Source organism: Peromyscus eremicus, chromosome 1 (genome assembly GCF_949786415.1).
Source record: "Peromyscus eremicus chromosome 1, PerEre_H2_v1, whole genome shotgun sequence".
NCBI lineage: Eukaryota > Metazoa > Chordata > Mammalia > Rodentia > Cricetidae > Peromyscus > Peromyscus eremicus.
In genome coordinates this window covers 194,551,646-194,567,438 of record NC_081416.1, presented here as the reverse complement: position 1 = coordinate 194,567,438, position 15,793 = coordinate 194,551,646, and the positions used below count along the sequence as shown (strand labels likewise).

Genomic DNA, 15,793 nt, shown 5'->3' with positions numbered 1-15,793 from the left:
GAGTTGATTTGGTCACTGTGTCTCTTCACAGCAATAGAATATTGACTAAGATACTGTCTCTAATGAAGCCCCATGCTCTTCCTTCCTTACCCCAGGCTACAAACCCACCTGTCAAACCAAATACTGTGTGCTCTCCTGTGATAAGGTAACTGAGTTGCTGGGCTTTGAACCCTGGTTATGGTGTAGCCAGACCTTGAGACACAACCTCTTCAGGCAAAATAAAGTTTGCTGTTGCTGGAGAGTTCACTCTAAAATTTTATTCATGTCCCTTTACAAACTTAATTATTGTATATACTATGTCACAATCATATGAATTGTTTCTGTTACTATGTCATATACAAGATGTTAACTTTCCACAGTGTTATGGTCAAGGGATTTCATTGTAAGTCACATCCTTAGCATGAATTGTTTTGTGTGACATTAAGTTTTACATAAAGATACTCAATAAGGTATCACAAGGGTTAGATACTATCTCCTAGGAACAGATCGAGGGCCAGGCCTTTGCTTGGGATGTGCAAGTATTGGACAATTTAGGCCTGCTAAGTTAACTGTTTTGTTGTTTGTTTTTATGATTTATTTTGTTTTATGTGCATTATTGTGAGGGTGTCAGGTCCCTTGGAACTAGAGTTATAGACAGTTGTGAATTGCCATGTGGATGCTGGGAATTGAACCCAGGTCCTCTGGAAGAACATCCAGTGCTCTTAACCACTGAGCCATCTCTCCAGCACCAAGTTAACTGCTTTTTTTTTTTTGGTTTTTTTTTTTTTTTTTTTTTTTGAGACAGGGTTTCTCTGTGTTGTTTTGGTACCCGTCCTGGATCTCACTCTGTAGACCAGGCTGGCCTCAAACTCACAGAAATCTGCCTGTCTCTGCCTCCCAAGTGCTGGGATTAAAGGTGTGTACCACCGCCCGGCCAGTTAACTGTTTTTTAATATTATTTTATGTGTATGAGTGTGTTGGACCTGGGGTAGCTCAGAGATTCAGCATGACCATGAACAAACTTTAATAAGAAGAGGATTAACCAACACTGGTGCTGGACACTCATGGCACCAAGACTGCAACCAAGAGTGCTTCCAAGATGCAGCATCTAGTCACGGCAGTTCAAGGTTCATAAAGTCAAACCCCACAGGTTTATACGTATTCTGTCTACATATCGACAGGGTCTCATTTTAACACCTATGTCTTGCAGTTGTCCTAGTCATTGGGCAGAGTTAGCAAGTTTGGTTACAAAAGCAGAAGCAGCAGTTTGTGTTATAACCTATTATCTTGCGAGAGCAGCAATTTTTATAGGATCAGTCAATTTAAGAATAGTTTTCAACGTCTGGGAAAAAAGGGAAGTGGGATGCTAGGATACAGCCTGTACAAGCAAGATCTACATGTTAGAGACATCACTTGTTTTTTTGTTTTTTTGTTTTTTTTGTTTTGTTTTTTGAGACAGGGTTTCTCTGTGTAGCTTTGTGCCTTTCCTGGAACTCGCTTTGGAGACCAGGCTGGCCTCGAACTCACAGAGATCCACCTGGCTCTACCTCCCAAGTGCTGGGATTAAAGGCGTGTGCCACCACCGCCCGGCACACATCACTTGTTTTTTGGTCTCTCAAGCACAGTAAGTCTAAATTTTAAATGTAATGTTAACCATCACAAGATGAAAGGCCTCCAACATGCAGCTTCCATGAGGTTGTCATACATGATGGGGTAGGACTTGATATAATTGTTTTGGGTCTTCTATGCTCTTGCAAGTAACCTTTTACCTGTACTCTGTAAGGAAGCCCAAACAGAACTTGGGTGGAATTGTATTTTTGTAAGTGTTACAGTTTGAATGGAAAGGTATCTTGGCAGTTGGTAGCTAAAGAATACCACAAAATCACACCTCACACAAGAGCTTTAAGAGGGAAAAAATCAGAAGGGTGGCTACCTCCGCCTGGGTGAGAAATAGCAAAGAACTGAGCAGAAGGCAGGATCTTATTTATTTATTTATTTATTTATTTATTTATTTATTTACTTTTGGGATTTTATATAGAGTTTCGTGTGTGTGTGTGTGTGTGTGTGTGTGTGTGTGTGTGTGTGTGTGTGTGTAACTTTTCAGGGTGAAGCTTTTCAGGGTGGGGATTGGTAGGATTTCAAGTCCAGAGCTTGGGCTTTTTACTCTGTAGGGCAGGGGCTAGGTCCAGCCATTAGGGTAGTTAGAGTGTTCTGTGGGTGGAACCTGGCAGTTGGAGGTCCTCAGAGGAGCCAGGCCACTCATGTGCCTTGAGGGACTTACAACTTTGGTATGTCATTGGTGGATATTTGGGGGGGGGGTGTCAAGAGACATTTGTTTGCATCTTCCAAGGAAACTTAAAACTACAGGGTTGTTGAATATAAGCTTAGGGAATGGTTGTGGAGAACTACCACACAGGGTCCCTGCCTTCTCTGAGTAGACACTTCCAGATTAGATGCTTTAAATTCAGAGACTGTATCAGTGTTAAGTACAAGTGTACAATTGAGAAGGAGCCTCAGGGGACAGTAAAGGTGGGTGGAGGTGGTCTAGGCTGCCTTTTACTCCTGCTGGGAGGGCAGACAGTGTATCAAAGTCCCGCAGTGTTCTGGAAAGAAGCCCTGCAAGAAAGTGGAAAGCCAGGCTGCAGGGAGAAGACACCACCTGTTTCTGCTGTCAGCTTGTGATAATTCTGAGACAACCTATGGGTGACCGTGACCAGAGAGACAGCTCCACTGTAGGAGACTATGAGCTTACTTTGGGGACGCTATCACAGAGTACCCCTAACTCACCTAGCCTCTCACTGCCCCTCACTGTGGCATGTAGCTCCAGGGAGCCGTTCATAAGCCCTCTTAATTAATCACTGTCAGCTACTACAGGGTCCTTGCACCTGGCACCTGAGTGCTTTCTCTTCGGTAAATGCCCTAGACTCCCCTTACAGGTAATGTCACTGTGTCTGCAGATGAAACAGTGACAGCCACCTGGGGGCTTTACTCTAGAGTGCGGTTCCCATATCAATGGCCACAGACAGCTGCTGTGCACTCGGATCTGGCTCCCCTGCTTGTGGCCACAGCTGTGGAGGTGAGCGTGTGAGGATTCCTGGGGTTCAAGTCCACAGGCGCAGGTGAAGATTCACAAGCCAGAGTGGACGTACTATTCAGAGCCAGGCTTTGTCTCTTTAGCCTTACACTGTAGCCAGCTCTGCCTGGGGCTTGTACCATAGACTGCTGAGAGGTGATTAGGCCAAGCGAGCACGTCATGAGGACATGTGAGGATGGGAAGAGGGTGGTGGGGTGGAAGCTGGAGGAATGGCTTGTCTTGGGTAATCTGCACGTCTCTGTCTGATTCCGGCAGGATGTATGTGATGGGCTGTCATTCTGAATGCAAACCCTTCCCCAAGTCTCAGGATCTGTCATCTTCGTGAAGAAATGACAGTCTCCTGCCCCAGCTTGGTCTCAACAGGGATATTTCTGTTTTTCATTATTCAGAATAGATAATGTAGCTCCTAACTTATAACAGGGTGTCTCTCTTTCTTTCTCTCTCCCTCTTCCCTCCTCTCTTTTTTTCTCACCTTCCTTTCTTCCCCCCTCCCCCCGTATCTTTTCAATATCATCTTTTTATTTTTTACTTTTAAAGACAGGGGTTTTCTGTGTAGCCCTGACTCACTCTGTAGACCGGGTTGGCCTCAAATGCAGAGATCCACCTGCCTCTGCCTCCCAAGTGCTGGGGTCAAATGTGTGTGCCACCGTCTCCCAACTTCAATATCATGAGTTCATCTTCTCTTCCCAAGTGCTCTGTTCTGTGTCTTTTCTGTGATGTTTGAGGTTTTAAATTTTATTTAAAAAAATAGCAAAAATTAAATGTATACCTAGATAATAAATGTATGGTTCTATGTCTTTTTGTTTGTTTTGAGACAGAGTTTCACTATGTAGCCCTGACTGGCTTAGAACTCGCTATGTAGACCAGGCTGGCCTTTAGCTCATGATCCTCCAACCTCACTCTACAGAGTGCTGGGATTACAGGTATGTGACATCACATCCAGCTTCTGTTGATTATGTTTTTTAAAAAATACTGTTTACTGGCCAAATGTAGTAGCACATGACTTTAATCCCAGCCCTCGGGAGGCAGAGGCAGGCATCCGGATCTCTGTGAGTTCGAGGCCAGCTGGGTCCACGTAAGAAGTTCCAGAGCAGACAAGGTTACATAGTGAGACCCTGCCTCAAAAGACTGAAAAGAAAAATAGTTTTCACTTATTTAGTGCGTATGTTTGTGTGTGGGTGTGCATGTGAAGGTCAGAGGACAACTTGTAGTTATTTCTTTCCTTCCAGCATGTGGGTTCTGGGGATCGGACTTAGGTTGTTAGGCTTGGGAGTAGGTATTGTACCTGGCAAGCTGTTGATTTTTTTTTTTTTTTAATTATGTATACAGTGTTCTGTCTGCATGTATCCTGCCTGCCAGAAGAGGGCACCAGATCTCATTATAGATAGTTGTGGAGAACTGAACTCGGGACCTCTGGAAGAACAGCCAGGGCTGTTAAGGTCTGAGCCATCTCTCCAGCCCCTCTGTCGAGTTCTTGAACCAACACCGTGTCAGAAAGCAGAGTCTGTGGTGAGTGTCCTCCTTGATGTTTACTTTGGATGTTTACACATTTTTCAGAACTCTGTTTCCACTTGCTTGTGTTCAGGTCCCATTGCTGCCCTGTGGAGCTGAAGGAGCTTGAGTGGCATGTGGGAGTTGGAAGGGAGGCGCTCAGCACTTCCTTTCACAAGGTACCGCGAGAGCCCCTGTTCTGCGTCCTCAGTATGTAGCAGATGCTTCCTCCATCCTGAGAATGGACCAAGATCCGAGAAACGGGTCACACACCCCGACCTGTTGTGGCATGTAGTCCAGTGGGAAGGCCTGTAGTTTCGGGAGGATCTTGTAACACTAGGAGCTTCCTTGTTCCCATCAAAGTCTTCATTAGCTGCTCATGAAAGTCTATGAACAGAACGTGGATGGTGTCTCTGCATGGCCATCATATGCATTTGGAGGTAAGACTGTGGGGGGATGTGGGGTTAGCTCTGTGGTACAGTGCCAGTCATGCATGAGGCTTGGTTTCATCTGAACATCACAAATTAATGAAAAACACATGGGAATTGTGTTTTTGTCTGTTAATATAATAACATATTGTTATTTTTTATAACAGACAATATAATAATAGCAACCCGAAGTTATTGTCTGATTAAAATTTTAATTAAAACATTTTAAAAAAAGAAAGCCTCTCCTTATATACCCTAATTTAGAACTCATTGTTTAGTCCAAGCTGCCCTCAGACCCATGACAATCGTCTTGTAGTTTTCTGCATGTTTGGATGACAGGCTGGGTACTCCTAGGCCCAGGCTATTGCAACTTCTGTTCTACCAGGTTGAAAGCAAGGCTAAGGCATTTCAATGCTCATGTACTAATTATGATGGCAATAAAAATGTCTAATGTAAAATCAGAATTTTGTTTATGGTACTGGCGATAAGAACGAAAGGCCTCATAAATGCCAGGCAAGCACTTTACCATTGAGCCATATCCTCAGTCCTACAAAGTTGGAGTTTAAGCGCCAGAAACTTCTTAGCAGCTTTCAGTTTAATTAAAAATTAATGAAGGCTGGAGAGATGGCTCAGCATTTAAAAGCACTGGCTGCTCTTCCAGAGGATCCAGGTTCAGTTCTCAGCTCCCACATCTTGGCTCACAGCCCTCCATAACCTCCAGTGTCTTCTTCTGGACTCCTTGGGCACTATAGGCATGTGATGCACGGAAATAAAAATAAATGAACCTTTAAAAAGTTAAAAAATACGGGTTGGGGATTTAGTTCAGTGGTAGAGCGCTTGCCTAGCACGTGCAAGGCCCTGGGTTCGGTCCTCAGCTCTGGAAAAAAATAAAAGTTAAAAAATAGTACCTGGAGGCCATAGGCATAAGATCTCCTGGAGCGGGAGTTAGAGACAGTTGTGAGCCTCCAATGTGGGTGCTGGGGGTTGAATCTGGATTCTCTAGAAGAACAGCCAGTTGTTCCCTTAATCACCAAACCATCTCTCTAACCACTCAGTTTAACTTTTTAAAAAAGACTTTAGTTTGTTTGACTTGATTTTAATTTATTGAGACAAGATGTCACGCAATGCAGGCTGGCCTGGAATTTGCCATGTCCTGGAGGATGACTTTGACCGTGGATCCTTCTGTGTCCATCTCCTGAGTGCTGGGATTGCTGTTGAGTGCCAGCATGCCCAGCTTAGTGGTGCTGACACAGAATCCAGGATGTTTGCATAAGCCAGGCAAGCACTCTACCCACTGAGATACACCTCCAGCCCGTCAGTTTAAACTTTTAAGAAAGGAAGACTAGGGAGCAGGGAGGATGGCTAAATCGGTAAAGACTGTAAACATGAGGACCCAAGTGAGTGTCCTCCACACCCACGTAAAAAGCCAGACGTGATAGCAGTACCTGTAATCTTAGCGCTGGGGAGGTGAAGACAGGAAGGTGCTTGGAGGTTGCTGGCCAGCTAGTTTTGTCTGTCAGTGAGCTCCAGGTTCAGTGAGCGACCCTGCCTTTTTTTTGGGGAGGAGGGCTCCGGCTGTCCTGGAACTCACTCTGTAGACCGAGCTGTCCTCAAACTCACAGAGATCCACCTGCCTCTGCCTCCCCAGTGCTCAGATTAAAGTGTGTGCTACCACCAGCCAGCATGAGAACACTGTCTTAAAAAAAATAAGGTAGAATACAACAGAAGAAGATACCTAATGTTGACTTCTGTCCTCCCCAGTCTTGTGGGGCATCCATACATACATGTGCACATACACGTGACACCTTCCACATCTGCCTACATTCATAAAAATAAATTAATAAAGCCCCTGGATTCACTGGCAGCTGTAATCAAGCACAGTATTATCAGTGTTTCTCTCTTCCAGGACACAACCTGGATCTCCATAAACATGGCACAAATGACTGTTGATGATATGGTCCTTAAGGTTGTGTTCTTGCTGCAGGTGGGCACAGGCCTTCTGGCAAACACTTACCTGCTCTTCATGCATAGCTCCGTCCTTTTCACAGAGCGCAAACCAAAGCCTACAGACCTCATTCTGTCTAACGTGGCCATGGCCAATTCCTTTGTTCTTCTCTCCAAGGGAGCACAGCAAATTATAGAAGATATGGGACTCATGCATGCCCTGGAAAGTTCTGGGTGTCAAGTCTTCTTTTACTTCCATAGGGTGTCTCGAGAACTTTCGCTCTGCACCACCAGCTTGCTGAGTGGCTTTCAGGCAGTCACAGTCAGCCCCAGGCATGGGGTGTGGACAGGGCTCAGACACTGGGTCTCTAGGCATGTCTGCTTCTCCTGCCTCTTCTGCTGGATTTTCAATCTGACTATCAGCACCACCTCTCCCGTTGAGATAAAAGTCTTCTGGGATAATAGTAGTGATTGCTTAATGGGGAATGGCATTGCTTGCCAGTATGTGGTTGCCGTGTCTGGATTGTATGCAATCCCGTTATCCATTATGGGTGCCCTGTTGATGACACTTATGGTGGTAGCTAGCATGCACATGGTGTGTCTTCTACACAGACACCACCAGAGGGTCCAACATATTCGAAGTTGCAGCCTCAGCCTCACCTCCAGGACCTCTCCAGAGATGAGGGCCACTCACAGCATCCTGCTCTTGGTGGCTGGCTTCATCCCCTTTTACTTCCTTTATTCAATCTACATATTTTATGGTACAAAATTATTTAGCTCCTACTTGTGGCTGCAACACTTCCTGAAGTTTCTTGCTATGTGTTTCCCCTCTCTGAGTCCCTTGGTGCTGATTTTTCAGAACCCCAGAACTTTGAACTCCTGCTTTTAGATTCTGGGAATGTCCAGCCTGATTGCTGATCCATGGATGAACATCCATTACCTCTCACAAGTCTTCCTCCTCCCTTCACAGTTTTTTCTTTCTTTCTTTCTCTTTCTTTCTTCTCTCTCTCTCTCTCTCTCTCTCTCTCTCTCTCTCTCTCTCTCTCTCTCTTTCTCTCTCTCTCCCTCCCTCCCTCCCTCCTTTCTTTCTTCCTTTCTCCTCTCTCTCTCTCTCTCTCTCTCTCTCTCTCTCTCTCTCTCTCTCTCTCTCTCTCTCTCTTCTTTCTTGGTTTTTTCGAGACAGGGTTTCTCTGTGTAGCTTTGGAGCCTGTCCTGGAACTCACTCTGTAGACCAGGCTGGCCTCAAACTCACAGAGATCCGCCTGCCTCTGCCTCCAAGTGCTGGGATTAAAGGCGTGCACCACCACTGCCCGGCTCCTTCACAGTCTTTCATAAGAACCCATGAGTTCAGGTTATTTGCTGTGGAGGACCTGGAAGGCTTGTCAAGAGAGGCACCCTTAAACCAAGACACGAGGACAAACACCACTAGTTTTAAACCCATGATGCTCGGAGGAACAATAGTTCACTGTCTTTTAAAATTTTATTTTTATGTCATGGTTTAAAAATTCTTACTGCTTGACAGATGAATGTGTTTATATAGTAAATTTCAGGCCGTGTGTGGTAGCACACACCTTTAATCCCAGCACTCAGGAACCAGAGGTAGGCAGATCTCTGTGAGTGCAAGGCCAGCCTGGTCTACAGCACAGCAAGTTCCCGGACAGCCAGGGATACATAATAGACTGTTTCAAAATACCAAAATAATAAATTTCAGTCATTTTTCACCCTCACTTCTCTTTCTCCTCCTCTTCCTTCTCCCCTGGAGCCTTTCTTAGAAAGTCTACCCCCTCTTTCAGTTCTTCTTGCGTGTGTGCCTCACTGAGTTTAATAAGAGTTTCTTTTTAAAAAGGGGTGTGTGTGTGTGTGTGTGTGTGTGTGTGTGTGTGTGTGTGTGCCAGTGCTAGTGGAGGCCAGAGCATGGGAGCCTTGGAGTGGGAGTTACAGACAAGTGTGAGCTGTGCTCTGTGGTGGGTTCTGGGAATCCAGCTCGGGGCCTCTATAACAGCAGCAGCAGCAGCAGCAGCAGCAGCAGCAGCAGCAGCAGCAGCAGCAGCAGCACTCATGTAGTAAGTGTGATGGTAATAAAATGTCTAATAGAAAATTAGAATTTTGTTTGTGGTCCTGGGGATAAGAACGAAAGGCCCCATGAATGTCAGGCAAGCTCTTTACCATTGAGCCATAACTTCAGTCCTACAAAATTGGAGTTTAAGCGCCAGAAAAACGTCTCAGCAACTTTCAGTTCAATTAAAAAAAATTAATGGGGGCTGGAGATATGGCTCAGCATTCACAAGCTACTACTGAATTATGGAGTCATCCTTCCAGGTAAGTCTTTCTTGCCTGAGCGATGGTGGGAGGTTGTTTTCTGGAGCAAGAATAACTTACCAATGCTATCACACTGAAGAAAATGACACCTGTCCCCAACAACTCTTAATAGTCAGTGGTTTTTGTTTTGTTTTGTTGAGATAGGGTCTCCTGCAGCCCAGGATGTCCTTGGACTCACTTTGTAACTGAGGACAGTGGTTTTGTTTTGTTTTGGTGAGATAGGGTCTCCTGCAGCCCAGGATGTCCTTGGACTCACTTTGTAACTGAGGACAACATAAAGACCTTCCACCAGGCGAAAACCTATACAGTGTTTCACTCCTTCCCAACAATGTCTCACGAGGACCAAGACTTCAACTCTTGGACCATTGAGAGTACATTTAACATTTTTTTTTTTCCGAGACAAGGTTTCTTTGTGTAGCCCTGGCTGTCCTAGAACTTGCTCTGGAGACCAGGCTGGCTTTGACTCAAGAGATCTGACTGCCTCTTGGCTTCTTAGTACTGGGACTAAAGGCGTGTGCCTTCACTACCAGGCTTTCATTTAACATTTAAATGATAGCAGACTTTAAAAAATATTCATGTTGGAACAGGAAACTGAATAAAATAAAATAAACAAAAGTATAGCATTTGTGTTTATCAAGTATTTGATTTTTTTTGGGGGGAGGGGCGTCTGTATCATGCAATTTTGAAGCTATGTGGTTTTAGAAAGTCTAACTACCTTGCTTCAGTATTTTTTCATATCACAGGATTACAGTAATAAAAATTATAACAATGTATTAAAAGCTGTGTGCAGGGGCCCATCAAGATGATTCAGTGGCTGAAGGGCTTGCTCCACAAACCCAAAAACTGGAGTCAATGGAGTAAACAGACTGCCTACAGAGTGCAGGGAAATATTTACCAGCTATACTTCAGATGGAGGGTTAGTATCTGGTATACATAAAGAGCTACAGAAATTAAACATAAAGATTATCCATTTTTCACTGCAGTATCCACACGTAGGCAGAGTTTTCCTGTCCCAACTGCCTGCTCCCAAATAACAGACACAGAAGCTTAATATTATTTATAAATACTCTGCCAATAGTTCAGGCTTATTATCAACTAGCTCTTATATTTTAAGTTAACCCATATTCCTTATTTACCCTCTGCCATGTGGTGGTACCTTTATTAGCATGGCACTTTCATCTCCTGCTCCCTTTGTGTGTGGCTGGTGACTCCCCCTACTCTCCTGACTCCACCCTTTTCCCTCCCATCATTCTTTCTGCATCAGGCTGTCTGGCCCAATCTCTTCTTTCCCTGCTATTGGCCAGTCAGTTTTTTGATTAACAATGAGCATAATCCACAGCATTTCCCCCTTTTTGTCTAATTAAAAAGGAAGGTTTTAACCTTAATATAGTAAAACTATATACAACAAAAATTATAACTAAGGAAAACTATAATTATAACTATTTAGTCCTCAACTCCATCAAAGACCCCAGAAGGGTGAAATGCTACCTAATGACAGGAACATCAGGCTACCTGGACAGTCACCCAAAGTTCCTTTGTAACATTGGGTCATCCAACTCTGGCCTACAGGCCTAGCGTATCTGACAGACTTTGCTGTGAAGCAGGGAACTTTGAAGGACTGTCCTACCTTGTCTTGGCAAAGTTTGGCAGTCACCTTTCTTGTGACCTGCTGGTTCAGTTTGGACAATAACTGTCAGCAATTGAGGCAAGGGCAGTTTCTTTGCCCACATAGCTAACTTTTGCCATAAAGAAAACAAACTCCATATGGACTTTCTTCTATGTCCATCATCCTTTTTGAAGCAATTGGTGCTGCCAGGAGCAGACATGTCTCACTGTCAAGAAAAGTCTAAGTTCTTGCATGGGACCCGACTAGACCCTCAGCATATGAGAGACAGTTGTATAGTTGGGTCTGTTTGAGGGGCCCCTGGCAGTGGGACCAGGATCTATCCCTGGTGCATGAGCTGGCTTTCTGGAGCCCCTTACCTATGGTGGGGCGCCTTGCTCACCCTTGATGCAGGAAGGAGGGGCTTGGTCCTGCCTCAACTGAATGTACCAGGCTTTGCTGACTCCCCATGGGAGAACTTACCCTTTTGGAGGAGGGGATGGGAGGTGAGCTGGGGATGAGGTGGGGGGGGGTAGCAGGAGGAGGGATGAGAGGAGGATCTGTGGTTGGTATGTAAAATGACTAAAATTTTTTTAATTAAAAAAGATAAAAAAAGAAGTCTAAGTTCTTAAAATGTTTTAAATGTCATATTCTGTAGGTCTTTGAAGTGTTTGAAGATTGCCTATCTATCTGAAATATATCTCTGTATGACTTTGAAAACCTAACATGACTATAGATTTGCTATTATAGATGACTATTAATCTGTATTTCTTAATTATATATTACATTTTTAAATGAGTTGCATAAACATAATACCCTAAACAAGAGTAGAAATATACATGCAGTATAAGAAAATTAACTTTAAATTTGTATCAATAAACCCAAATCCATACCAATGTAAAATATGTAAGATTAATAGTTGTTTTTTGGATTAAAGTAGATTCATTAATCTACCCTTTTATCCTATCATTTCTACCCACAATTCTGAAAGTGTAGAATGGGTGTAATAACTGGGAATTGATTTCAAATAGGTTGTGTGGCAGCACAATGGTACCCCATTATTGAGCCAAAAAGATCAGTATTATGTCATTGGCAAGAGTGTGGGTGGAATCCACATCATCATATTAAGGGAAGTTAAACCAGAATAGTAAGACAAGGATGATATCTTCTATCTTAGGTAGAATATAGAAAAAAGAGATACAATTAGATGAGGGATTAAAAAAGAGATTTATTTCTGTTTTATGTATATGGGTGTTTTGCCTGCATGTACTTAAGTGAACCATGTGCATGCAATGTCTGTGGAGGCCAGAAGAGGGCACAGGATCCCCTGGAGCTATACTTAAAGATGGTTGTGAGCCAACAAGTGTGTGTCCACTGAAAAAGCAATGTCGTGGAATATTTTTTTTTTTTTTTTTTTTTTTTTGGTTTTTTGAGACAGGGTTTCTCTGTGTAGCTTTGCGCCTCTCCTGGAACTCACTTGGTAGCCCAGGCTGGCCTTGAACTCACAGAGATCCTCCTGGCTCTGCCTCCCGAGTGCTGGGATTAAAGGTGTGCGCCACCACCGCCCGGCAGGGTGGAATATTATTTTAAACGTGTAAAGGTGTGCTACATTTGTTTCTGCTGCCTTTGTTAATGATGCAAAGATGTATTACAATTGTTTGATTAAATAAAATTCATTTGGGGTCGGGAGGCTGGGTCCGCCACTAGCTGACAGGAAGTGGTAGGGAGGAGCTAAGGAGCGCAGCAGGGGTCTTTAGTGGGGGCTGAGCAAATGGACGGCCCCTTTCTCAGGAGATACCTGCAAGGAGAGAAGGTTGGCTATTTGCTCTTCAGCCTCTCAGGACTAGCAGGATTTCACCTCAACCTTTGAGTCTTGGGTTCTATAGGACAGAGATTTAGAGAAAGTCTCCTTTAGCAGCTGTGACAGAGCTGGTGCCTGAGGGAACAGAATTCCCTCCTGGCTGAGCCCTGTGCATCGACCTGCTGCTGGTAGCTGCAGAGCTGCAGTTGTCGGTCAAGACAGCAGTTGCTCAAGGTGCAGCCACTGTATTGAATGCACAACCTCAAAGCATGTGTGCACTTAACTGCTGAGCCATCTCTCCAGCCCTTAGAGAAAATAATCAGTTTCTTGGTTTTTCTAGACAGGGTTTCTCTGTGTAGCCCTGGCTGGCCTAGAACTCTCTGTAGACCAGGCTGTCCTTGAACTCACAGAGATCTGCCTGCCTCTGCCTCCCGAGTGCTGGGATTAAAGGTGTGTACCACCACTGCCCGGCTCATAATTAAAATTTTTTTTAGATTCATTTATTTTATGTATATGAATGTTTTTCTTTCACATGTGTCTGTGTATTATGTTTACCCTGGAACTGTAGTTATGGGTGGTTGTGAACAGCTGCGTGGGTGCTGAGAATCCAACCCAGGCCCTTTGTGAGAACAAGTGCTCCTAACCACTGAGCCATCCTTCCAGCCCCTAAATGAAGTTAAGTTCAGAGAAGGTGGAGATGAAATGGTAGGGTAAGGAAGTGAATAGAGAGTAATGGGAGTATGGATAAAATCAACTACATAATACCCAAGTATGAAATATGACAATAAGACAAAGTGATCTATATAATGTATATACACTCACAAAAATGTGGTGGTTTTAAAAGATGCCAAGTGGGAGATATTTATTTTACAGTTATTTATTTTATGAGTGTGTTGGGGCTTGGGGTTGGAATGAGTGCTGATGCCCACATGTGCAGGTCAGAGGAGAACTTGGAGTTGAGCTCTCTCCTACCACGTGAGGCCTGGGGACAACTCAGGTTGTCAAGCTTGGTAAGTGGCAAGTGCCTTTACCTGCTAAGCTAACTCATCAGCCTTCAAATTCCATGGTTTTATAGTTGAAATCTATGTAGGCATTAAACCTAGAGAGTCTATGTGAACCATTTGAAAGGTTTGATTCAGGAGGAAAGGCAGGAACACATTGATGTTGGAGGTGCACATTTTAGGGTTTCTGAGTTATTGGCAAATTTTGCTAAAGAGCTTGGGTTGCGTATACTTGCATAGACCATTTATTTTTAGGATTGCAATATACATTGAGTAGGAATATTTAACAACACCAATATTCGAGCAACCTCTACTTTCTTACTGTAGTAAACAACTTTAAAATAGAGCTTCAAGCCAACAATGTGTGTTACACTGCGACTGATCCCTGTTCTGTAGATCAAAGTCAAACCCACATCCTGGCGTCATGTCCTCTGTGGAGCATGAGGGACTTTAAAGCACACTGTAAGAGCAGTGGCCTCGGGTGTAACAGTGAGAGTGTTCTCTGTGGCCCTGCTCAGTGCGCCGCTTGTTCCAAGGCCTGTGATAATTCCCACAGCTGCACAAGAACTTTTAATGACTCAAGTTTTGGAAGTTTACTTTATGATGTAGTTCCACTTGGGAAAATACTATGCATCTTTGACAGATACTTTGCACTTTTAATAAAGTTGTCCGAGATTTGTGTTGCGTCTGGAAGAGAGATGTTTTCATCTGGGTGCATCAAAGGATGTTCAGTAAATAAGGTCATTGACATCATAGGTGACAAGCTGGTTCGTGTCCACTGGGAGGAAGAGTCCTGTTATCCTGTCCTTGATTTGTCTTAGCGTTCAGAGTGAGAGGGAAATTTGGCCACATTCCCACTGCTCCTCTTCCCTAGTCTGTCCTTCCTTTGACTTTGATTTTTTTAAAAGTTTTTTTCTCATACATGTATTTTTTTTTTCTGAGACTAGGTTTCTCTGTGTAGTTTTGGTGCCTCTCCTGGATCTTGCTCTGTAGACCAGGCTGGCCTTGAACCCACAGAGATCCGCCTGGCTCAGCCTCCCGAGTGCTGGGATTAAAGGTGTGCGCCACCACTGCCTGGCCTTTAATAGACACTTGTACTGTTTTCTGTCTTTATTACTACGGCAACATGTCTTTTGGCCACTATTCAATTTCATATGGGAGGATTATCTAGTGCTTCTATGAATTCTAAAACATTTCACGGAAAGTTTGGTCTTCAACTTACCATTGTCTATTAGATTTCTTCCCTGATGTCAAGGATGAGACTGGAAATGCAGTCTGCAGATAACAGACATTTTCTTACTGTGAAATCACTGCTGACTGTAAGTCTAGAGCATGACCGCTGTGTTCCATTCCTGAATAGAATGAAGCAACTCAGGAACCTATTTTTCATACATCTCCACAGTCATGGAGGTGTAGAAACACTTCTACCACACTGGAGAGATGGCTAAGCAGGTATGAGCACCTACTATGTGATCAGGAGGACCTGACCTCAAATCTCCAGCACCTACATAAAAAGCTGGATGTGGTCCTGTGCACGTGTAACCCTGGTGCTGGGAGAAGGAAACAGGGAGAAAAGGCAGGAGGAATTCTGGGCTTGATGCTCTTTAGGCTAGCTCTAGGTTCAGTGAGAGAGCCTGTCTCAAGGCAATAAAGTAGACAGAGACTGAGCAGGACACCTGACAGCCTCCTCCGGCCTCTGTACCTGCACACCGCACATATGCAGCCCCAGACATATACCATAATTATCACACACACAGCACACAGCAAATATACCATACACATACTGCACACGCAAAGACAGATATAGAGACAGACACACACATAGACATATATACCATACACATGTACACACATACTGCACACACACACACACACACACACACACACACACACACACAGCACTATCCTTAACACTTAAACAATGACATGAGTAAAATAAAGCAAAAAGGATATCCAAAAACCTTACAAATCCAAAAAACAAAAACAAACAAACAAAAAACTCCTACCCTGAAATAAAGCAAACACAAAAAATTTTCTTTCCTAAATATAAGCCTGTAAAAATGTTTTACATGGGGATGGAGAGATAGCTCAGTGGTTAAGAGCACTGACTGCTCTTCCAAAGGACTTGGTTCG

At 43.9% G+C, this 15,793-nt stretch overlaps 1 protein-coding gene across 1 annotated transcript; it reads left to right on the top strand.

Annotated features, from left to right (window-relative positions):
• Positions 1–5,748: 5,748 nt before the first annotated feature.
• On the top strand, positions 5,749–7,852 carry LOC131902721 (vomeronasal type-1 receptor 4-like). Its single transcript, XM_059253720.1, has one exon. It carries the CDS (start codon positions 6,731–6,733, stop codon positions 7,823–7,825), a length of 1,095 nt encoding a protein of 364 aa, XP_059109703.1. The 5' UTR covers positions 5,749–6,730; the 3' UTR covers positions 7,826–7,852.
• The last annotated feature ends 7,941 nt before the right edge of the window (positions 7,853–15,793 follow it).

Coding starts and splice junctions, on each gene's coding strand:
- LOC131902721 (XM_059253720.1), top strand. CDS start 6,731: ATGTTGACTTCTGTCCTCCCCAGTCTTGTGGGGCATCCATACATACAT.